The 25,698-nt window shown below is 38.0% G+C and overlaps 3 protein-coding genes across 3 annotated transcripts in view; 1 reads left to right on the top strand and 2 right to left on the bottom strand.

The window, feature by feature from the left end:
• Window positions 1-5,320, top strand: part of LOC102801932 (TBC1 domain family member whacked-like) — a 43,738-nt gene extending 38,418 nt beyond the window's left edge. The window contains exons 6-8 of the mRNA XM_006825570.3: window positions 402-516; window positions 987-1,141; window positions 1,737-5,320. Coding sequence (XP_006825633.1) covers window positions 402-516; window positions 987-1,141; window positions 1,737-2,126 — 660 coding nt within the window. The 3' untranslated portion in view covers window positions 2,127-5,320. The remainder of the gene's footprint in view (window positions 1-401; window positions 517-986; window positions 1,142-1,736) is intronic.
• Window positions 5,321-7,424: 2,104 nt separating this feature from the next.
• Window positions 7,425-16,724, bottom strand: LOC100371238 (synaptic vesicle 2-related protein-like). The gene is made up of 13 exons (XM_085491167.1): window positions 16,554-16,724; window positions 15,036-15,178; window positions 14,129-14,227; window positions 13,913-13,984; window positions 13,593-13,781; window positions 12,793-12,918; window positions 12,371-12,511; window positions 12,019-12,092; window positions 10,635-10,792; window positions 9,934-10,042; window positions 9,596-9,767; window positions 8,808-8,921; window positions 7,425-8,580 (listed from the first exon to the last, which is right to left on the bottom strand). Exons 1-13 carry the CDS (start codon window positions 16,594-16,596, stop codon window positions 8,566-8,568), a joined length of 1,455 nt encoding a protein of 484 aa, XP_085347293.1. The 5' UTR covers window positions 16,597-16,724; the 3' UTR covers window positions 7,425-8,565.
• A 905-nt stretch (window positions 16,725-17,629) lies between these two features.
• On the bottom strand, window positions 17,630-24,381 carry LOC102801703 (uncharacterized). The gene is made up of 10 exons (XM_006825569.2): window positions 24,170-24,381; window positions 22,536-22,785; window positions 22,365-22,444; window positions 21,850-21,966; window positions 21,220-21,333; window positions 20,703-20,822; window positions 20,407-20,520; window positions 20,114-20,209; window positions 19,476-19,560; window positions 17,630-18,985 (listed from the first exon to the last, which is right to left on the bottom strand). Exons 1-10 carry the CDS (start codon window positions 24,309-24,311, stop codon window positions 18,625-18,627), a joined length of 1,479 nt encoding a protein of 492 aa, XP_006825632.2. The 5' UTR covers window positions 24,312-24,381; the 3' UTR covers window positions 17,630-18,624.
• Window positions 24,382-25,698: the final 1,317 nt, after the last annotated feature.

The following is a 25,698-nucleotide window of genomic DNA, read 5'->3' as shown; positions in this document are numbered from 1 at the left end:
AAATAGTACGCCGTCACATCAACCTCTGCTCTGCATCGTTACTCTCGCGGTACTGTTTTCATGCATACATTTACTTTGAGGTATCCTCGTAATAACCTAATATTAAAATGATCCAGCATACAATATAGAGTGTAATTTTTATTTTAGTTTATGTGTTTTTTTTTAGTGATGCGATTATAATACAATACAATATGGTATAATAGCAAATACGGTTCCTTATAATTCCATGGCACACGTACAGTCTCAGTATTAATGGCTTTCTTTTTTTAAATATTGAATAATAAATGTACCACATTACTAATCTTTTCTTGTTTGCCTACGATGTTGACCCTGCTTTTAAATATTGTATTTGCATCGTTTTGGATTGTGAATGATATTTTTGTGTTTGTTTTTTTTGCCAGAAAAAATGCCGAGTTGAACCCATCCTCTACATGACAGAATGGTTCATGTGCCTGTTTTCAAGAACACTACCATGGGCCTCCGTACTCCGAGTCTGGGATATGATTTTCTGCGAAGGCGAGTGATGAATGTTTAACGGTTTTCGACAACAGAAATGTTCTCAAATATTTCAGTGGAGTTTGAAAAGAAAACTTCCATGACTCGCTTTGATTCTTGTACTTCATAGAAACACGCTACATTTTCACTGAAATACATTTGGTAATTTTCACTAATTTATACAAAACTTATTGTATTTTGTGGCTGCACAAATTAAAGTTCAGTGGATGCATAATCTGAACGTAAGGGCATCAATTCTCGTTTTTAAACATTTACAATTTTGTTGTGCCTAAATTGTCGCTCATCAGAATTTCCGTCAACTTTGTGACAGAGACTATAAATTGGTTACTTAAACTCGGTTTTATGTCCGAATTTAAAATGACATTCCAAAAATGGTTTTCATTTTGATATTTAGTATTCAGATCATTAATTATAATACCAAGTTTAGGGAGTCCAAATTACTGACATTTATATGTTGTTGAATATTACAGGTGTAAAAGTAATGTTTCGTATAGCTCTAGTGATATTCAGATACACCCTTGGCAGGTCAGATCAGATGGCTCAGTGTCCCGGACTTTATGAAATATTAGATAAACTCAGAAATATTCCAGAGGAAGTGACGGAGGAGGAGTTTCTCGTAAGAGAGGTGAGGTGACCAATGTGTAAAGCAAGCTTACTGATATTAAATATTTCTTTTTCCATAGTTTACAGGCTTCCTTCCCCTCATCAGGTTTGAATTTGAATATTATCTGGTAACTGGTGGTTGTACACAGATCAGTTATATCCACTTCAATCTGATTTTGTTTCAATTCATTGGTTTAAAATGTCTACCACTGATTTCATCCCATTTAACAACATGTATGCTTAAAGCATACTCGCTACAATTTAAATGAACTATCCTAATGTGTATGTGTAAATATATTCCCCTGCAAACCTTATCCAAAGTATAAGCTCCCCCAAAATTGAGTGAATCTCGGCAAGTGGATTGCTCTCTGTCTTACACTCACCCAGGGTACAGTTCACTTTCTGTTTCTGGTTAGAATTTCAACTTAGGAACTGCTTATGACGAGACCATGCAACAACTGCTGGTGAACAGTGAAAATATATAAGGGGTTACATTATATAGCGATTTTTTTTTTTTGAAGTTAGATCAGTGGTGTTTCTCAGTAATATTAGGGATACACTTGGTTGTAAGTTCTTGTAATTTGTTTTCCCTTACCTTGTTCTCTTTTACTTTATAGTCATTAAAACTGAGAGTGAATGAGAGAGATATGGTACGGGAGCATCAGTTACATAGAGCGAAAAGGCGAGCTAACCAAAGCCGATTAGATGGACGCACTGCTGCGAAAGCCAATTCTGATGGACGAAGCGGAGCTCATAATTTGGAAAAGATAGATGGGCAAAAAAGTGGTAGTAAACCTAAATCAGATGGACAAAGTGGAGCACGTAGTTTTGAGAGGTTAGATGGTAGAAGTGGGGCACATGCATTTGCGAGGTCTGCCAGCCAAGATGGCGCGTACGGTGTGCTTGGAAGCCCGAGTAGCACAGCAAGCTCTGACTCTTCAAGGTACGAGAGTAGGAGCCGAGAATTCTTAGCAGAAAATGATATCGGCATGCCAGACGTTAGCTAGTATTTATTATGTGTAGTGCTTGCGTTACGAGTGCACATGCTTAAGAGACAAATCAGTACATATTCGCTGGACGTATTTTAATTAATATCGAGAGAATGGTGTCGATGGATATATTACATATGTGGCAATGATGTAAATTACATATGTATGTTTTATTTACATATACATATCAAAGGAATATGACAATATACTTTAAATGGAATAAATATTCAGTGGGAGTGGGGAGGCCACTTTTTAATACTGGGGATCTTAGCTTCGGATTAACGAAGCTGCTGAAATTATGTTTTCTTCGAAGTTGTACTTCAAATTGTTATATTGTATTTCTACTTTCACAAAATAGTTGATTAGTATCGGAGTTGTTCATTTTATGATCCATGTTACAAATTTAACGTGCGTCTAAAATTACTGGTCTTATCTCAGTTTAAGGTAAATGTTTTTCTTTTCTCGGAATGGTCGATTCAAATGTAAATTTTGATATTGAGCTTAAAGTCTTGATAAGTGATTGGACTGGACTATTTGGTGAGGACATTAAGCGAGTCACGTGCAAATGAGACTTATCATAAATCTGTGTTAACATATTTTTTTTTTTCTACCATCATAAGTTTGAAGGGTTATGACAGTGATGCTTCTAAACATCGGCCAATTTTCATCCACTGCAAGATCCCGCATTATGTGTGAAATCGAACGTAAAAGCTGGACAAGCAAATGTTGTTGTGACATCAAAATCATCGCATGGGATTCAAACATACAAAACTATTTTTTATGTATAATTGGATGATATCTCAATGCCTTATTCCTCTCTGAAAGATGGACATTTTGACGTTGATCTTTAAAACTGAGAAACTCAAGTTCAGAATCCAATCAATCCATTTTCGTGGCAGATGTTCTGTTTGCATCTTTCACTCAGTTGTACATTAGTTGTATGATATCATGTCCATTTCCCAAGCGCTGACACAGACCTGCGGGTATTGCATTGATGTTACACCTATTGATGTCAATGGTACTGTTAGTCCACTTTATATGTGACCTGGTGAAAATGCAACAATTGCAGTTTTGGCCTTAAATCCGAACATTAATGCAGTATTCTATCGCCAAAACGATAAATATTAATGTTTCTGCAATATCGTCACATTTTTTTGTTTATCAGAACTTTTTGAAAAAAGAAAAACTTCTTTTTTTAATGATAAATCTCAAATGTGATGTCAATTTCGGAATAAAAAATAACCAGCGTGCCAATTTTAGAAAACAAACTGACCAGAAATATTTCTTGATAATAAATCACTTTTCTGCTTGTAAATATATCTGTTATTGCTTTACCTAATTTATTATTAATATAATTGTCAGTCTAACGTTGCATTTTGATTTAAGATAGTTTTGATGTTCTGAATCTTAAATTGTTGTATGGTAAACGAAAAACACGTCGTCTCAAATTTTTGCTCATATTGAAGTGCTTCTCTTGCTTGTTTTCATGAGTTGTTTTATTCGAGAACATAAAGAAGGAATGTATCGACTTTCAATTACTCGTATCTTGTTAAGTGTGCCCTCTATGTTTGTTCAAGTCTCCCCTGTAGAGGGAGCACTTGCTGTGAAACCAAAATATCATTTTAGATTTTTGACTAACATGAAAGAGTTGAAGCAGTCTTAATCATTAATAATGTAAAGTAGAATGCAATTGATTAATATGTGCAATTAACTGAGCCTAAATACCTCATAACCATGACAATCCACAATCTACTTATTATCCATAAGTTTAAAATCACTTGCATGCCATGCATTGCTTGCTGGCTCGTTACCAAACTAATATTGTCACTGCAAATTACAAAGACTTATTTGCATATCTCTGCTTCTAACTCCAACCAAGTTATGCTAGGGATGCTGTATTTTCTCAGCTCCATAGTGAGGCTGTGAAGTATAACTGCACATTTTCTGTTTTGATCTCCAGACTTTTTTTCCCCCCTCTCTTCCTCTGTAATTTTGCTACAAATAAAAACAAGTGGAGGATATTACACCACTGCCAATACCCGTTTATTTGACTGTACTGTGTTGGCCAGGGCAACCCTAAATTCTGTGTTTCTTGCAAGTTATTTTAGAAATTATATAAACCAACATACAGACATCAACCGTATTCCAGCCCTTGCAAAATGAAAGTTAGATAGATGTGTTTTCGTATCAAGTATATCTTTTGTGTTCATGTCTCTCTCTATCTGGTCAGTTCTAACAACATTACGAAGGCTAAATGCCACTTGTATTTTTTTTTAAATTTTCAAACGTCTGTTTTGCTCAAGAAGACTGTGCTTAGGTCTTAATTCCCGGTTATTTTTATTTTTAAAATTGCAGACGTGATTCCCTACCATGTCCCTCTCTCTGTCTGTTTAATTCGTTTATTGGAACTTCATGTCTATGTATATATTTATATGTATATGCTTATTTTCTCACTGCAATTTCTTTATTGGCCATTTACAGCGAGAGTATCATGCCAAGACGAACCAATTTCAAAATGTAATCAAAATTTGTGTATTTATTAACAATTTATAATTATTTAATAACAAATGTGAAATATAATTATTTTTTTTTTTCAATTTTATCATTTCCATTGAATATACCTACATCTATGCATGCTGTCTATATTCACAGAATAAAAAACATTTTCACCAACATCTGTCTTCGCTGGATACTATACGAAGTTTTTTTTTTTCACAGAACTTTTCAGCGTGTAGAGGTGTTTTTACATGAAAGAATTGTACACTAGTTGAGTGAAATATTATATGTCACTATAGAACCGTTTATTTGTCCCGTGGCAACTAATATCGTGATGTATTATATATTCCAATGTGCACATTGTACACCATTTGACGTATGGAGCGCCCTCAGTCAACTATTAAGAGAAATTAAACACAGAGGGCGTCCTGTATGAAATGGCTGCTGATTATCGCTTTTATGTTTCTGGAACAAAAGTAGTCTTAAAGTAGTAGAAGTTGTATTTTTTACTGTATTAATTGTCTTTTTTTTTATTTGTGATGTGCAATACTTGTAAGAGCCATGTCCTGGTGAATTTCAGCACCATAGATTTTCTTTTTGGAGAATTGCATTTTTATATAGCTGCACTCTTGTGTCGAGATTTAGCTCATCTTTTATCTCTTTGTTTTTATTATAATTTTTTTTTGAGTACCTGAAATAAATGAGGGTTTACTATTTCCTGTTTTGTTTTTGTATTTTTCATTGCTGTGAACTGAAAAATGATTATTTTTCATTGCTGTGAACTGAAAAATGATTGTCTTTGAAGCCCTCCCCCCCCTCCCCTCCCCATTACAACTGCAGAATCTCCTATTCTGTTCAATGGTTGATCGATTGCTACATCAAAGACAAAAACATAATGATTGACAACTGGACATACACTAAGAATGGGGATGTAGATGAGCACGGCTTGTTGGTGTGACCTCTGATTCTTTGCTTCTGGAGTACTCTAGTGATTGGTCCACAAGGCGACTGTGTCAGCAATAAATGTCATCAGATTGTCACAAAATGATAATGACAAGAAGAGTACTGTTTGTGCTTGATCAGTTGATAAAAATTGCAGCATATGATGCATGCTTTACCATACTGGTTCTGATGGCCTTTTTGATGTTGCTCGCATTGTACAAAAGGGGTTTTCCTTTCTTTATGGGTCGCAGTATAGAATGTCAGTTAATTCGTGTGATACAAGAAAAGGGACTTGGTTGACATTGTGTAATACTGTCAGTGGTTTGAATACAAACAGGGTGGGGTTGGGATGAAGTGCGCAGATTTCTAAGAGTTTTGTCTAAAAAACCAAACTGCAATCTGAGGAGGAGGAGCTTGCAAGCATGAATGGGGATCATTAAGGAGAACAGTTCTGGGCTTGTAGTCAACCCGTTTACACAGCCATGGGTGTATATCTGTAAAGACAATAATAAGGAAGTCTGTCCTGGACTCTTTATCATAGAGCTACCCTGGGCATTGTATTGAGTGACATTGTTTTCTGAAGACCACCTTCAATAATGAAAAAAGAGGTAATGTATAAGGTTGTTCCGACTTTTCTGACGTTGCATCTCTTGATAGTGCTGTTTCACAGAGATTCCTGTCACATACACCAATCTATTGGTTTCGAGTAGAGCTCAAAGAGATCTGCTGCTTCCAAGGTGAGATTTGCAACTTGTTTTTTTTGTATCTGTCTGAGAGAAAGTGTTGGTGTTGTTGATTCTATTGATTTGCTTATCATATTGTATTTGTGTTGTGCATGCCAAGTCAGGATCTCATAAGCTGGGAGATTGTGAAACAGTGACAGGTAGGAAATGGTGTGATGCATTATAAGACCATTTGCCTTTTTTACTTTGATGGAAAATTACTATTACTATAGAATCATCTACCAAATGACATTCGTACAGCACCACATGTTCACACATTAAAATCCAGGTTATAAATCCTATTTCATCAAGCATTTATGTGAAGTGTGAGCGTCATTGGGCATCATTTGATGAATATCAGGCGCTATATAAACTATATAAATAGTATTATTATTATTATTATTATTATTATTATTATTATTATTATCACATTCCTATGGCCGAATCTTACGTCAGTGCTGACTATGTACACATCACGTGTAGCATTGTCGGAGATATCGTTTGCTGTGAGACATTGTGTTCGCCCGCAGCGACCAAAGTGAATATAATTTGGTAAGCGATCAACCCTGTAATTGCGCATCTGAACAGAGGTAAGGGAAACAGTTTCTTAAGGCCCCTTCACCCCTGACCTAAACACTAAGCCTAACACCCCAGCAAAATGTGATTCAATATGCCCCTCCAAATAACTACACGTGACCCGGAGAGGGGTATATACAATTGAAATGAGGGGGTTAAGGGAGGGACAGGATTTGAATTAGAGTTACGGGGTAAGGGGGCCCCAAGGAACTCTCACCTTGAAATATCTAATGTGCTCTAAAATCTCCACAACACAATTTGATTCTAGCGCAAAACTAGCCCACCCGATGCCACAGTGTAATTGTGAAGTACTAGTATATGCAGTCAATGTTGACATTTAGTATGGAAAAGTAGAGGTGACGTCATGGTTTATTCGGGGCATTTTTTGGTTAAGGCAGGCTTGCAATCATTATGATATTAGCTCAACAATGGTATCAAACTTGATTACAAGGAAATATATTTAGAAATGCGAAAAAACTTTTAAAAAAGGGGGGCGCGACTTATACGATAGAAGTTTTACGTATCTCATACATAATGTATCCCATAAGAGTGTGGCGATGCATGTAATAAGACTAATTGATCTCTTTTCTGTAATCACTTTATTACAGTGTAATTTACTGTTACTGTACATTTAATAGTCACTGTTATCTAATACGTTTTCCAGCATTTGGCGTAGGTGATTTGCAAGTTGTTTGCCGTATACTTCCTAAGATATATTAGTTTATAATATTATCTAATATATAATATAAATGTAAACATTTACTAACTTACATATTCTGTATATTATCTTGGATTTGTGCAACACGTGGGGCCGGAGAGATCATGGTATTTGGTGCGTACGTACACACATAAATCGCACTTCGTATCAAAGTGTTGATTATACCAGACGTAATCAGAAACCCGCCACGAGTAAACAATTTGAATGGCGAGTATTCTATATGATGTTAACAAACAAAAACACTACAAAGCTAGAAGAAGCTATTTACGGGAAATATACATCGTGTGAAATGAGCAATCATATAAGAACGACGACAACCCCAGGGTTCTCCAAATACTAAGTATACCGTAGACGAAAATGGCGGCCAAGATTCTACGAATGGGGGGGGGGGGGAAGTACGAGGCATGTTTTGGGCCCTCAAATGTTTATTTCATGTATGTCATCGCGTCCACTGTTTCAAATACAATGGTTATATAGATCAGGTAGAAAGTGGACGCGATGACGGGAAGAATGTAACACAATTTGGGAAACAAAAACAAGTCTCGTGGCGTTCTCGCGCTCAACGAGAACTCGACGGCCACTTGCGTTTAAGCTGTTAAACACAACGTGTTTTATTTTGATATATAATATTATGGTTATTATACATTGATCGCGTAAATGAATTGCGTTGCGCGACTGTGACTAAAATTATATTATTATATACAATATATATATTGAAAAAAATCCTTATTGTACTACAACCAGGGACACAATAGCGTTTGTTTGTCGTGCATACCGCCAAGAGTGTTGCAGTGCTTGTTTTGTCTGCGTCATTTGAGGTTGTAACAAAACACAAAGACGTTGTTAGGTATGAAATGCGTCCCCATGTGCATACAATGAACACGCCATTCTGTCCTCGGTTGTAGCTGGATAGTCATGAGTGCCATGAGTGTTTGTTTATATCTATTAATTCGCAGAAAGATTCTAAAGTAATCGTCAAGTAGATGCATCAGATGCAGTCCCACTATTGCGCCGTCTCCTGCAAGAAAACAAAACGATTGTGCGAGATAAAATAACAGTATAAAAGAATCGTTGACCCACGTGACGTGCGTATAGTTTTCAGGGCTATTAACAATAATGTGTTTGAAAGAAAACGAATCTGTGCGTAGATTATATTCAACAATTATTCAAATCGTTACATCGGTGATCTTGACATTTTACAGATTTTGATTGAATGTATAACTAGAAATTGTATATCGAACTTACAGAGAGCGGACGTCCAGTTGTATCAACAGACAGGGCAAACGCCACGAAACCAGTTATCAGCGATAAGGCAGCATACAGGCATAGCGTCGCTATGTGTGAGAATTCTATCAACACCTGGAAAGACAAACGTCGCGTCAGGGATCGGTAACTCGATAATGGGAAACAACATCGTAGGATGCAACAAGTGAAGAGTGATGTAATTTTCAACTAGATATTTATAGTAAATGTATAATCACATATATTCTTCGTTTATCAACGGGTCGTGTGTACGCGCTCATGGGTAAAATGACGATTTATTTTTATGTTTTCTGGGCGTGGCACCGAACTAAATCGCTGAACATTTGACATTTGCTTCGCATGAGAATGGTAGTAAAGGCATGGCGGTCGGTATGGGTCTCGTGCGGACTATACATCGCGTATAAAATACCGTGTTCGTTTACATGAAATTCGATTGTGTCAGTGAAGAAACGAGAGCACGAGGAACACATTCATGGGAAACTGCACAGGGTGTCTTATTATCATATTTTATCCTCCATAAACCAGAGAATTTAATATCTAATGAATATCTAAACGCAACATCAAACCTGCTAAAAACACGGTGCATGTTTCTCCCAGTACAGTATTGCATTAGTTTGTGGAACAACGTTACTGCAAATACTAAAACTAGTCCTGTGAGTTTTAGTTCACCCATAATTACATAGATTATCGTCCCGTATCACAAGTCGGTCGCACGCACATCAATCGCCGTGCAATAACCCCCCCCCCCCCCGGCAACCTGCATGCCTTACCTGACTGACATAGGGCGTGGTCATAGCGCCCACTTTGGCGAATGTCACACAAAGTAACAACCCCGAGCTTCGTATGGTGGTCGGGTAGACTTCACTGGTGTACGTGTATAGGATACTGATAGACGCTGAGCTCAACGTGCGAGCGAAGAAACTAAACGCCGTGAACCACTTCCTGTCGGGTGAAGGAGAGCCTAAATTATTTAGTGCTACATCATATCATAGCATCGGAGTTTAAAATGAATTTTTACGGCATCCTGAACACGGACACGAAACTTACAACAAAGCGAACACCCGGAAATGCGCAAACAACGCGTGTGAAATGTTACCTGTCTTCTTACCTGTCATCTATTAACAACAGTAGGTAGAACACTGAACTGAGAACGCAAGAGGCGGCCAGGCTTCCACGCCGACCAAGAAAATAGTGGGCAATAACAGTCACAATAATGGCTGTACCGAAGCAAAACAAAATCTATATTAAAATTAAATTAGGTAAACGGAATATAAAAACGTTTCTAGAAAAGCTTTGACAACCACGGTTATATATCCTTCAATTCGGAGAAGCCAATTTCATAATGTAATGATACTGACGAAGTACGAGGTACAAGTATCCTTGCATTGTTTGAAAACATGTTTATAAGAAAGGCATTAGTTGAAGCAAACCATTTCATATATGTCACGACGTTACGTGACGTGTAAAAGTTTTTTTATCACTACTTGCAAATAGTTACGAGTAATAGTTTATGTTGAAATTAAATAATAATATTTCTCGTAATTGTATTTTGGTAGCGATAAAATATACACAAATAATATCACACAGTGCTTTGTTTACTCCGTGGTAACGTGAGGTAAATCACGTTAACACAAATATCACAATAAAGTGCATCTAACTATAATGCATTTTCCCGTTTCTGCCCTCACTACAAGAGTCTGCGACATTCTTACAGTCTAAATACTGTATGATCTCGTGAACAGTAGATTTAATCAACCTCCTGTATTATTGACTTGACTGAACGAAAGAGTGCATGCGCAATGTGCTCACCTGCTGATTCTCCTAATGTTGTCCATATCACTGTCAGATAGTCGTCCCTTGTGAGGGGTTTGCATTTACAATTGATATCAGATTCAGGGATTTCGTCTTCTTGTAACATAGACGGTATCAACAATATTAGACCATAGTATGTGAAGGCCACACCAAACCTGTAAACACCGGGAACGAACAATCACGTCAATATGAATATATATATAATATAAAACATGTCTTTTTCGCGAGCATGTCATTTTAGCGAATTTGGCGAGAGAACTGATTAGCAAATTCAAGATGTTGCTAATGTCTTTATTGTAAATTCAAAATCGCCAAGGCTTGGAACATAAAAATTTGGGGCGCTTCCTAATTAAACTTGGCAGTTTTCCTTGTTTTTATGGAGGTGATAACTGCCCACTTGTTTTGGCACACAACAGACAAGTATTGTGAAAGCATGAAATCAACAATGGCAAGAGAGATTCGCTAAATCAACATTTCGATATTACGTCATTTTACCGCAATTCGCTAAAATTGCATGTCGCTTTTTCAACATGTTTTACAGCAATTCCTTTCATTTTGAAAAACAGCAACAACTACAACATGCAGTTTGCAAGGAATGGCTTATTTGTATTTTAAACTGTTTTGTTTAATATGATAACAGAATAACGAACTTGAAGCCTTATATTTGTGAGTGAGTGTGTGTGTGTGTGTTTAAATGGCGGACATTTATAGTAAGTGCTCTACTTTTCTCGATATTGCCAATCATTTCCAGCACTGCTTTGATTGCAAAAACAAGTCTAAAACTTGGATTTTAGTTGGGTATTCGACTTTCTTGCGGTATGTGTAAAAGAGCTAAATTTGTTTTTCAAATGTTCACATTGTCGTTTATATGTAGTGACACTTGTGGCATGGATACTACATAGAGTATTAAATATAACTCTTCTTTAATTGAAAACAACTTGACCAATCACAACGGGTCAACAGGCGCTAATACACTCAATGAAATCATATGACCGAATAAAGCGCACGGGTCTTACCGGGTAAATATTTTATAAACATTTTATAAATTTGCATTAAAAAAATACCATGCTTTCATGAAATGTATTGTAATAAATAATTTTGTCACGCATTTGTTGTTGTTGTTGTTGTTGTTGTAAATATAGGTTCGAAAATCAGCAAAAGAGGACCGGAAATGTATTGGAAATGTACATTATTTATACTACATGTTTTTATATAATTATTCATATTATGTATATTATTATAGAACGCAACCCCTGAGGCCGATTTACTGCGTTGGCTTGCCTTAAACTTCATCAAACATGCCATATATTTGAGTGTCGAATGTCTCTCAACCTTACATAGTATCACAGACAGAGATGGAAACCGTTTTTTTAAAACTCACCATAGAATCATTAACATAATGGTCAATCGTCGGTAACTTTTAGATACGAAGTGTTTCAAGCTTCCTCGTTCTGTCTACATGAGCAAAAAGGGAATATTAAGATTGTTATGACGGTTATTGGATATTTTTTCTTCCATTAATTTGAGCAAACGTTTGGAGGTTTTTTTGTTACTTACTGACGGAAATGGGGAAAAAATTGGAACTTCTGGAATTGAGCAATGGAAAAACTATAAAATTAAAAATGTTAAAATGGGGTTCTTGGAAGCAAGAACCGCCCGCCATTTCTTGGCTGCCAATACTGCCCACTATAAGTTTCGTCCCACCAAACAGAGCAATGTCACCACTACAGTACCTTATCGGAAATTGAAATTGGCTCCAAGTTTCCAGGTGGTAGTGGACGCCCGTTTTCCACAGACAGCCATTCAAGTATTCGCCGAGCTTGTTTATGGTCGCCAACTGCCATACAGTACCGCGGTGATTCAGGCAGGTAAAACTGAAATATACACGGTGTATGAATCAACGTGACTGTCCGTACTCTAACACTTCATACACTGTTTACACGAGAAAACGTGTTTATTTACAGTTCGTAATAAAGGAATGTTTGGTTGTGAAGTTATTCGTCATTTTAATTAAGTAAACCTCTCAAAAACTTTTTTTTTAATCGTCACAATAGTGACATTGTGAAGAGTCTTCCAGTCAATTATTTACTGAAGCACTTCGTCGCTAGAGGGCGCGACTAGAATGTATTCGAGGTATTAGTACGTTCAGTCTTACCAGTAATCCAAGAGCAGCAATGATAAACGGGAAACTTGATATAACGAGTAACCATCTCCAACCCAGCGTTGGCATTACCACGTAGTCTAATACAGCTTGTAACAAAGCACCTGTACTGTAACTTGCCTATATATGAAGAACACAGGTCAGGTGATTAAAGCGACATAGTCACTGTTGGCTGGTTCCCGCCTCAAGTGTCATGGCGAACCAAGCCACAAGAGGCCGGTAACTAGTAACGAATCCGGCATACTAATTGATCCATCACTTTCTCGTTGCTTGTTATATTTCCCTTGGTTACCTGACGTCAGCGCTTACGCTCGTGACCGTTCAGGGGTTTCCTTTTACTTTCGAAAGTTGGGCGAATAAAAAAACCCTGTTTCTTTTGTTATAAATTTGCACAGAAACGGCGAAGAATCTCAGAAACATCTCAAATATGTAAGTCTAAGCATGTAGAATGTATGAGCATGGCTTTATTGTAGCATGGACGTACTCAGCCAAGATGAAAGTACGTCTGCCTATTCATAAATTTAAGATGAGTACAATAGAAAGACAATGCAGCGTCCATCTCTAGTACGTCCATGATTGTAGTATTACAGACACGTTTACGCAGATAACAACACCCGCTAAAACGCAAAGGCTCATGGGTAGACACTTGTTTGTAATCAATGACACGCTACGGCCAACTGACGCATGTGCACGTGAACAACACACTTATCCTATACATGTACTTGGAATCCAATCCATTTCCCGCTAACATAGTGACGAAAAAACAAACAAACAAACAAACTAAAACTGCTCACCCAAAATACAAGTAACACATTCCCACGGTATTCTATGGGAATAAACTCTGTGATATAAGCGAATCCAAGAGGGATGCCGCCCATGGCAACCCCAAGCAAAAACCGAAGTATCAGATACCACGTATAACTCGTCACAAGCGACGACAAGAGGCCGTAATATCCACCCAGAGAGAGAGCCAGTATCGCTGTCTGCAAACGAAAAAAAAAAAGAATTATTTTCATATTATTTATTATTATTAACCGTGTCAATGGCATCGACAGATTGAATGTATGTTTTTTCCCACACCAATTATTAAATTTTAATTAGGCACTGTACTCACCGGCCTTCTTCCATATACATCTGCTAGTTGTCCCCATATCACACTTGAAACGAATAATCCCAAAAATAATACCTGAAAATGATAGAAGGTGTAATTGAAACGTGCGTTTGTTTTTTTGTAGTTACACTCGCACAGAACCACGCCGCTAGCTAGAGCTCTCGTCGCTTTGAACTATACGGTCAACGCGATGATCGATAACAATTGTACTGGACTTACTGTGGTGTTTGCAGCAACTTGCGTGTCTTCTAGTCTCCATAGACACTGTAACGCTGATGAGACTGGTGGAATGAGAACTAACTCAAAAGCTTCAGCCACCTGGAAATAATCAGTAATAAAGTCACGAATGCATCTAAATTGTAGTTTGCTAATTGACCAATAATGAAATAATATGGACTGTCATATATTATGTGCATTTGTGCAGTTCGTCGTTTCCCCACGCGCATCATACTTTATTGGCAAGCTCACAATGATTATGCTATGTTCGCTTATAATAGTAAGCGATATTATTCATATGCGCCACAGAATAAAACATATGAATAAATGACCTAAATGATCATGTGTACATTTAATGGGGGTGCCGAGATATGTCGGTCACTGCCTGAAATGCTTCTTATCAAAATTGACTTCCATTCTGCCTGGGTGACGGAATTCAGTCTATTTCACTCACGCGTACTTGTTTTAGGACGGTAAAGCATTAATGTCCCACACCGCTTGCAAAATATATCTTACAAGGCGCATGCATTGCTTGTAAAATACTTTGATTGATTGATTGATTGATTGCCAACGCAACGCATGTGTGCTACGAGACGACGATGGCGCTTTAAAATATTTGATAGTCGTTAATAGTACTCAATGATCTGCCATAAATGTGAGCAGGATACGTGATGTAATATTGACCAAACTAGCATCGGATAACTAGAAAATGTTACTGTCAAATGATAACAGGCTAAAATTCCCGGGCAAAAGACTCGGCTCAACGAATGTTTGGAATAAATAAGATTGAACAAAAAGTTGTCATTCTAGAAAAATGGGGTATAATTTAATATGAACGTGTTCTAAAAGCGTTGAAATGCAACACAGTTTCTTAATATCGGGTCACAGAAACAAAAAAACGTTTACTTACAAAAGCCATGCCAGCAATAATAATCGCAAGAATATGAAATTTTCCGAAGCCGATCTTCTCTAAAGCATCTTCAATTGAGTAGGTGTCTTTGTTCAGTAGCTGGTCAAAAAGCTCATGTTTGTCTTCTCGTGTGACGTCTTCCTCTGTCAAAGTGAACACCACCACACGTATTTAAATGAACAGTGAAGCGTAGTGGCTAGGGACACCGTGACGGTTTGTCACAGTGACGAATGAGGGATCATGATTGTAGTAGTAATTTGTAACCATTTGAATGCCATACTTTCTCCCGGTCAAAATTTTAACATTTTCGTTTTTATGATTTTTTTTTTTCAAAATTTCTGTATTAATTATAGACCAGATTGAAATAATTTCTAATTAGCTACATAATTTGATAAAAATCTTTGAAAAAAAATATGGAAACAAAAATTGTAGCTTTTTTGTAAAATGTGACGAAAGTTGACTCCAAACAGATTATTTTTGAACGCATGCGCAATACCCCATAAATTCGTTTCGTATCCGACTCCTCACACTTGGAACAAGCTTAGGAGCAATATTTTGGCTCGTTCACACACGCGTTCAATGTGTTCGTGTTATATGTTTGTCCCGCTGTGCTATAATACTATTATAAAGAACCCGCTTTTGGCTGATATTTCGAAAATATACTTTTTTTTAAAAAAAGTATCGGCAATATGTTGCTGTAGTATCAATCTGTGTACATCAAGTGGAATCCTGGTAATATTTGGACGAGACATAGAACCGTATTAGACAGCTAAGTGTTCACAGGAATCAACGTCCCTGTGCTACTTAAAATGAATCCAAAATATAAGTATATATAAGTCGCGCCCTCCAGCGACGAAGTGCTCTGATGACGTAAATAAATGTAAAGAACGCCGATCACAGTGTTGATATTGTTTGGATCTACGGTTGTTCTTCAAAAAAAATGGCTTACAGAGATTCGCTAAATTTGAAACGATGAACGACTACACAATCAGAGTTATCTATTTCAAAGTCACGTTGACGTCATGCTAGCATTTTGTCACTAGAGGGCGTGACCTATTGGAAATGGTGAACACAACATTTCGAATGATAATCATGTTTTGTCGGTGATACATACATTTGCCAGAAACTGCGATGGATGCCTGTCGATTTGTGCGAAAATTACTCGTCCTGCTTTTTCCGTATCACCTTACGTAACTCAAGTTAAATTAGAGTTTTTTTTTCAAATTAATATACGAATAGATATTGTCACCAATATGCGCGTTTGCCCGCCCACGTAATCGTGTACAGATATTGGTATACATCCTCTAAATAAAAATGGCCGCTCCATTGTATCAGTATAAATGAATGTATTATGCCTCTCAGTCTGCCTTGGACGGAAAAAAACAAACAAACGATATTTCTGCTATAATTTTCAATGAGCGAAGGTTGTCAAAAGTGACAATGATTGTCTGTGAACTGAGAGTAACCAGCGTACACAGCGCATTGGATTTGGGCTATCACTCATATATGTTGTCTCACCTGAAAAGCGGTCATGTTGTTTACTGCTGGTAAATAACTCCATGATCCCCTCCCGTCTGAGTCATACGTTTCCCGGTCGTCTTTGAACCCGGGTGGTATTTTCGTGTAGGAGATGTCATCAGAACGACATAGCGATTCGATACACCTGTGCCATCACTGCTTGATCTATTTCGAACGTTTTTGTTATGACGTCACATCACAGTATTTGAAGGGATTATAAGTAGTAACGGTAGTAAGACCACCAAAATACCACGAGGATAATCATTCGTTTGATACAGAAGTAATCATATACTATGTGCGGAATGGATAATTTCGGTAATTTATTTCATACACATTCTGTGAGTTATACGTAGACTAAAGTTGAAGGTACTAGATGATAGCCTGGTTCATGTTTCTTGTCAGTGAGGCGCCCTCTAGAGGCGAGAACCAAGCTAATTTTTATGAATAAATTTGTGATTTACTCATAACATTTAATGATGAAAAACTATTGGTTCTTCGCCATGTGATGATTTTTCATCATGGTCGACTGTCTCAAATTACTGGAAATGCGTAGTCACACATAATAGACGACTTTCCCGGAAGTCGAAGAACCGCCTTTTCGCATGCGCGCGCATGCGAAATTGGGGTGTAACGTAAACTTGCACGCGTGATATTGTGCTCCTGGGTGTACCAATCGACGTAATAAAAATAAAATTCTTTTCTATCGACTATCAGTAAACTGACATGGTTGTATTTTCCGCCATGACAAGGCAGGAGTATTTTTGCACCCCAGTTTTGCTACTTCCGGGAAAGTGGTCTATCACATAGTCGTCAAAACCCAGGCCGAAGTTCAACAACTGAGGGCGGTGTTCATCAAATGTTAGCGTCGGTTGAGCCCGCATTCCCAAGGGCGTATCCAACAACTGGAAGACAATGTCGCTACACTTTGTTGTGTAACAGCATTCGTTAAAAAATATAATAAAGTATTTAGTGTTTTCAATAGGATAAAATACGGTTATGACTCAGTATTTTTCAAGATGCTTAAAACTGGTCATATGAAAGGACATTTACCGCTAGTAGGCACAGAGACGGTACGATACGTTTTTGTAGCATTTAATTATTAGAAAATATAACAATTATTACAGTTAATCATTTCAATCAACGTCACATTCGATTGTTTGTCTGTCTGTACGACAACTTACCCAACGAACAAACAAAACAAATCAATTAAATAAAAGAAGAGTTACAGCGAAACAACATCTACAGAACAGCCTGAGAGCGAAAGGGAATTTAAATATAGAAACACGCATTTTGTGTAACTCATTGTTTAGACCGTAGCAGCGACGAAGGCTGGAATTTATATACACCTGAGCCACTGAGGATTCGAACGATCGGTTCATCAGCGCAAGTTCTGTGTACTGTAAAATACTTTATTTTAGCTCGAATTAATTTTCACTGAAAAGACGTTTTGGGTGTTTTGTATGAAATTTATTTTCACTGATTTTGAAGTTGAATGTAAAATATGGGGGGAAAAAGGTATATTCGCTGGATTTTATTTTTAACCGAATCATTCCTTCAGCGAAAATAGCGAAAATTAATTCCAAGCGAAAATAAAGTATTTTACAGTAAGCAATTAATATGCCTTCAATGTAACGCGTTAGTTGGTTGATGCATGATAAGCCACAGAGCGTTCAATAATCGCTTTTGTGTAGTTTTAAGTTTTTCTGAGTGAGACCAACTATTTAGCAATATTTTGCATTATATCTGGTTTCTTGTGATGGTTTACAACCCACAACAGTGTGGGTAGTGATGTGAATCCACTCCGAAGCGTATACTTATCGAGGCAACGAATAACACTTTGAGTAAAAGACCATCGCGGGACATAGTACGAAGCGAAACCAAACGCTACCGATCCCATTGAATACAGTAACTCAGACTAAGACTTAATGCAATAGTACGTGCAATCGTCCCGTAACAAGAAACACATATTCCATTTGGCTGACGCAATAAGCAACGTCTTGTATTCCAATACAGATCCACAAGTCCATGATTGGAGAAAAGATGAAAATGGAATTAGTCAGGGTATTCCACATTAATGTGCCACAGAATCCACGGTAATCGCAAGTTCGTTGTCTTCTTCGCTATCATTTAACGAAGGAGCCAGATTATTGTGAATTCTATCGGGAAGAGCGTCTTCATTGGCACTAATTGGCTCCCTGCCTTGAGATACATGTTCGTTATTTCTCAGCTGGTCGTCCCCTAGTTCATAATACGTCTCTCTCGTGAGTATCACGGCTGGTGTAGGGTCTGGCAGTTCGTCAATAGAAGTCATTGATTCGTACGAACGTAAAACCATATCATTATCTACCGTTGCTTCTTGATCTGTAGTCTCGTGTCGGTTGTTCATCTTTTCCCCAGATCTCAAGTAGGCGTCTCGCCGGATTCGCCGCTTCCTGTTCAAAGAAAACAGTATGAGTAGGTTGATATTCTAGAGTCAGTACGCCTCTGGGAGTGTCACGTGATAAATATGTCCAAGTACGTCACCCTTGTCAACCATTCTCGTTCGCAGCTAGTTGTGACGTCACTAAAATCAGCAATACGACTTGGTAGACTTATGGTTAAATTAAATACTGCGCTTTTGTAAAATACTAGTATTCAAGATGCGGTGACTGTAAAAGCAGTCAACCAACTGGCAACGAGCTCATTGCTGCCGATGAAATGAAGCAGAATATAGCACACAGAAACCCGCAAACGTTCTATATCGCATGCTTTAAATCTAAACTGACGCCGGTTTTTGCTATTTCATCATGTAGCGCTACCGTCACGGTGCGGCGGTGGATATCGTCAATTAAAGGGGCGATATCTTCGCTAATGAATATGAATGAATGATGAAGCCCGAATTAACCACTCAAAAAAAAACACTAAAAAAACAAAGTCACTTACCTTACACAGTAAATAAAGACTGTAACCACAATTCCAATCACGATGCCAATAACCATGGAGAGGGCTATGGCAGTAACAACAGCCGCTAAGAATAATCGGGAAAATAATTAACGACTAAATATTACACGAACAAACGTTGAACAATTTTGGGATTTTAAAATGTAGAATTAAAAACTAATCACAATATTTCAATTAAGAATTGCGTTGACACAATTTTGGACTTTCGGACAACTTATTTCAAAGTACGTTTCAGTCAACAGTGTAATTTCATCAAGTTAGTGGCCTACATTGTCACTTATTTGCCGATACACATATTTACAAAAAATCTCAGATGAACGTGCTACTGGGTGTACCGAATAAAGCCTTATATACATATATTTGAAAACATGTTAAAGCGGGAGATTCGTCACCTGCGCATGCGTCAGATGTTCATAGCGTGTCATTGTTTACAAACAATCGTCTACCCATGAGCCTTTGCGTTTTAGTGGACTCAATTCCTGCGCGTGCGCAGGTGACGGCCCTCCCGCTTTAAACTAGTTGAGCAATATATTTCTGTCAGCGTTGATTTTGGAAGCAAATAACAACCGTTGTGCACTGAGTAGTATGTCAGGTTACTATGGTGACAACGCTGTACTTACCGTCAAGTCCCTCGTCGTCCTTTGGCAGCCTAGGCAGTGAATCACCGTCCTGTTCTGTCGTTGATATCAGAAAACCGTTTCCCGACAAGTTAATTTCTATGTGGAAACATAAATTAACAATTATCAGTCTCATTGTCATACTACTATTACGTTTATTTTCTCTCAAGTAATTTGCCCAGACGATATCGATGGCGTCTCTGTAGTAGTGGCTTTATGGGTACAAAAGTAACTACTGGAGGGCGCGATTTTGGCACGTAACATTGTTTGGGCGTGAATTAACGCAGCATGTTTACCTTGGTGACAATTTTTCCCAGTCCAGCCTTGCATACAATCACACAAATAGCCAGTATGCGCGTTGCTACACGAACCATACACACATGGATCGGACGCACAACTATTGTCAATATCTATAAATATAATAAAACCGGTGTGGTAATTTCAAAGTTTCAACAGATTTTGCCGTGACGCATATCTTTGTTTTTACGACGGGTAACAACATTATTTCACAACAAACGTAATCGCGATATCCGTGATTGAAAAAGACGTGTGTATGTGTATTGTGTGTGGAGAGGGGGGGGGGTCTACCAACCTATTTCACAATTGACTCCAATAAACCCTACTGTACACGTACAAACGAACTGTGGGGTGTTTGGGTCCTGGTAACAAGTAGCGCCATTTAAACATGGTTGATCTTCGCATCTTGTCTCATCTACAAACATAAACGTAATATAAAAGAATTACACCAGGAAGATAACAACAACAACCACAACAATGCCAACAATGATGCAACCGCTACTTCTACCACCAAAAAACAAAACAAAAAAAAAACAAACAAAAAAAAACAGTCCTAACATTACAAAATACTAGTAGGCAAGTATACGGTGCTATATTTACTTGGCTAGTGGGCGAACATTTAAGACCCACATCAAAATGAATTGGATATTGAAGAATGCTGCTATGACAACACGAGTCGCTGAAATCATCAAGAAAGTACAATGATGAAGTACATGGAAACAAAGCACTTTAGCACACAAAGCCAAGTTTATTTCACACGTCATATTGAAAATATCTGGAAATGTATTACATGAAGATTCGAAAAAACTTACATAGTTCACACAGCATGCCACCGTAGCCTTCTTCACACGTACACACAATCATGTCACCCGATTGTACACACGCACCACCATTCTGACACGGCTCACTACTGCACAGATTAGGCACTACAGAAGGTTAACACAGCAGTATTCTAAACAGAAAGCTATTTCGTGCGTTATAAAATATGGTATTCGTGGCATGATTCTAAGGTAACCAGTATTGGTAGGTGCATGAAGGTTTGGGATTGGAGTTACAGCGACACAGTAGATGCATTGCATTTAAAGTGAAAAGAGATAATGAACCAGTGCCCCGATTTCGTTATATTACATATGTTTAACGTGATATCACGAATAGCATAAAGAACATATCATTTTAAATAAATGTGTTATCGCAGTATTGTGGCTAAATGACGCATGACTCCAGCAGCAAGTCTCATAAATACTCACTTTCACAGAACTCTCCATGGTAATGGATTTAAGTGAAAAGAGACAATGAACCAGTGCCCCGATTTCGTTATATTACATATGTTTAACGCGATATCACGAATAACATAAAGGACATGTCATTTTAAATAAATGTGTTATCGCAGTATTGTGGCTAAATGACACAAGACTCCAGCAGCAAGTCTTATAAATACTCACTTTCACAGAATTCTCCATGGTAACCGTGAGGGCAGGTGCACGTCTCGGCGATGCCGTCTCCTCCACATACACCGCCATTCAGACAAGGTTGAACACCACACAAGTCTGTCGATCTAGCTGTCAAAAACAACCAAACAATCAACACACAATACATCTAAAAGTCGCGCCCCCAGCGGCGAAGCACCCATTTGACTTAAAACGGCAAAAAACAAAGGCTATTCACAGCGCCGAAAGTGTTTGGGTAGGTTGTCGTCCTTCAATACAAAATGGCTATATTGTAAATAACGAACAACACAGTCAAAGACAGTTCTCGTTTTGAATGGAAACGCGTTCATGCATATACGTCATTTTGGCGTCACAAGAGCACTTGTCGCTAGAGGGCGCGACGTACAGAACATAGGTATTTAGGTTATGTTTTAGTGCAGCAATAAAGCGCAGTGCGTCTGTTTCATATTTTCACTAACATTAACGATGAGATTATATTGATAATCATGAATCTAAGAAGAGCGGGTTACCTTTTCGGGCTGTTGATATTTTCTCCATTAGTGATGACGTCACTGTAAACCAACTTGTAGAATTTCTGTTAATTAAAACTCTGGGTAAACGGAAGAGGAAAATGGTCAATTGAGTAAAGAAGTGTTTCAAACCAGGCGAATAAAATCAAGTACACCCTGCTTACTACTTACATTATTTCTAAATTGTCGAATACAGGTGTGACCGATTTCCATCGTAGTTTAAGGCGAGTCTTGTTACTATTTTCCTTATTGCGTATATTGTAGAGTATGGCAGTATCAGACGGTGATGCACAGCTTGCAGTTTTGATATCCTTCCGCGCATCGTCCAATAAAGTCCACCCACCAATTGCAGTTAATTTGTCGAGAGGGCGCACTTGAAGTTCCAACGACGTCCAATTTTTCGAGAATACGTGAATCTCAACTGTTGAAGAAATAAATTGCAAATGGGTTGTGTTATTCCAACGCTGACGACTACACCGTCGCAACTAACGTCGTGTCAAATATATGTCACGAGAGCATCGCCGTGACGAGAGTATGACGTGGGACAATATGGACGTGAACGCGCCTTTCTTATAAGTTGCACCCTCTATCCACGAATAGCTTTTATGACGTAAACCTGTATATTTTATTGATGAGCGGTCATTCGTTAAAAACAACTAGCGAACGACTTCAAAGTGTTATCTATTTCAATGGTACGCCCATCCACACTATTTTGACATCACAGAAGTATTTCGTCGCTAGGGGGCGGGACTAATAGTATTGAATGAATTAAAAGATCGCCATATTCTAATTTGCAGTTTATCCCACTCACTGATTCCGGTGGATACTGAACAACCTCACAATGTTATGGCAATGATCCTTAGTAATATAGTTATTATCGGCTACGTCAACAATACACAAGAATCGCCACTATTGAGTGGTGGTGAGGTAAAAGAATGTTCTTTAGAGCCTCTGTTCAGACTATATTAGAAAGGCACTGCCCGAAGACCGATCTTATGGATTCCAGACATGTTTCGTAATACGACAAGGGTTACACTGAGTCACTATACACCGTACAAGGCTAGCATACAATTACTCAAAACATAGTACGTCTTCGTGTACAGACAATTGCGAACGAGAAGTCTATATCGACTACGCCCACGACTGAGGAAACTGTAAACGCAAACATTGTTGGGTGTCACTGAAAAGATACACTGCTGTAGTCGGAGAACGTTCACTGACGTCACCCTAAACGAAAGGGTCGTGTCAGTTGCTGTCCACACCTTTCGTATTATGTTGAATCGTCTGCATACCTTTATACACTTTAGTAACTGTGCTGAACGATGCGGTATTGTCTGTAGCTTTTTAATTGAACTCTGCATAATTACATGATAACAAGAAAAGTGGATCACTGATACTATGGTGTATGCGGTATGAATTTGGATACGTGAAATAGACACAGGTGTCTTCTTTGACGCTGGCCATTATCTCTCCGACACTTTTGCAACCCGTGCGAACATCAGGTCAGCTGGGGTCAGGGACGCTGATTCATGGTTCTTTTCAAACGGTCACGCAAACGTAAACGAGTATGTTGCACACAATTGGACACTTTGCCTATTCTATTGTGTTAGGGGGCAATGCAGAATACAGTGTAGATGTGGATGGTGACAGTAACTCAAAGTTGAACTCAAGTAAACATTTGCATGTACAATAACAATAACCCTGATCGCTAGATGACGAAATGACACTATTATTAGTACAACACACTAAAATGATTACGGATGCTATTGTGATCTATGCGATGCGGACAAAGAATAAAAACTCACCTGTTAGAGCAACGTTACCCCCTCTTACATTCTCAACCCAGATTTCAACACCACTCGCCTTCTCCCATTCAGCGATTTTATGATTCAAATAATCATCTGTGGGACGCCGTAGCTGACAAATAGACGGCGGCGTATCTCGCATGTTCGGTCCAGTCTTCAAGGACCGTGAAAACAGAAGTAGTTGGAGCAACACGACCAGCTTCGCCGCTAACATGAAGGATGTCGCCATCTTGTATTTTAGGACCCGACTCGCAGTACGAGATGCACATTTCAGTCGTCTCGCCCACTCCCACTCCCATTGTCACCGGCGACCTTCTTTTGTTATTTTAATGACAGTCCAGTCAAGCGAGTTATTGTAGTTCAAACTTATATTTATCGACATGCCTGAATTCTTAAAGAAACATACTGGGTTAGCGCAAATACTTGGTTAGCGTATCAGATACATTTCACCCAATTCGCGTAGTGATAAACTATCATGCGTTTTTTTATGTTAATTTTGTACATTCCTGCAGTTAGGAATTGATCAGCCATTTGCAACATGTCATTTACGATTTTAAATTTCATTGCAATCCTATATGGAGTTGCGATTTAATTAGAATTTAATTAACCTCATATAAATTACAATAGAAATGCAAATTAATTACAATTTAAAAATATGTTTGGTGAAACTCAACTTTAAGTTTATATAAATGTAATTCAGCGGGTTCTGGCAATAGCATAAAGGGATAGGTGGGTTAGGTGGGTATACTGTTTAACAACCTATACCATAAACCTAATGCTAAGACGTGTATTTCTTTAAATGTACGCAATATTCTGGGTTTTATAGACAACCGAGTTTTCGCTTTATTTGAATTACTTTCGCAAATCAATACAGAAAATTGCAAGTCGCAGTTTAGTGTAGGTCACTGGAATTGTGTACATGTCAGGTGCATTGAACACGTTTATGTCACACATATAGATGGGATCGTCATCCCAAATAGAACTAGATATACTACACTTCTCAATACAATAATCGACTGCGACAGTACCCTCTTGTAACGAGTTCTCTATCCGCTGAACACTACCGTACGACCCTAAAAGGTAAAGTGGCACGTACTTATCAGGGTCAAAATGACACCAGTCTGTCGCCGGCGAATGAGTATTAATTTTACCAATACATGATTAAAACTCAAATATTATGTTAAACCAGCTAGACAGAATAATTTTATTTGAATATGTACTGGTGAGACAGTCTCAGCGTTCGAGTGCTATATACACATGTGGTTACTTTGACGTATTTTTTGGACTCGCTTGAATCATATGATTCTACAACTATCTCATTGTCCCGTGGGCTTTAACCTAAATAGTTTATAGCGCGGAGCCTAGTCAGTGTCAAGATAGGTAGCTCTAAATATGCCAACTATTTCTGGTACACATTCCAAAATGTGCGCAAAATGGTTCAGTGAGTCTCGCTACTGGGTTGAGTAATGGAGAATTCGACCCTAATTAAAGACTGTGTTACACTGGTATTAATTAAACAAAACACCTTT

Source organism: Saccoglossus kowalevskii, chromosome 16, assembly GCF_978046115.1.
Source record: "Saccoglossus kowalevskii chromosome 16, keSacKowa6.1, whole genome shotgun sequence".
Lineage (NCBI taxonomy): Eukaryota > Metazoa > Hemichordata > Enteropneusta > Harrimaniidae > Saccoglossus > Saccoglossus kowalevskii.
The sequence above is the reverse complement of the archived record's forward strand: the minus strand, read 5'-3'. Positions and strand labels throughout refer to the sequence as shown.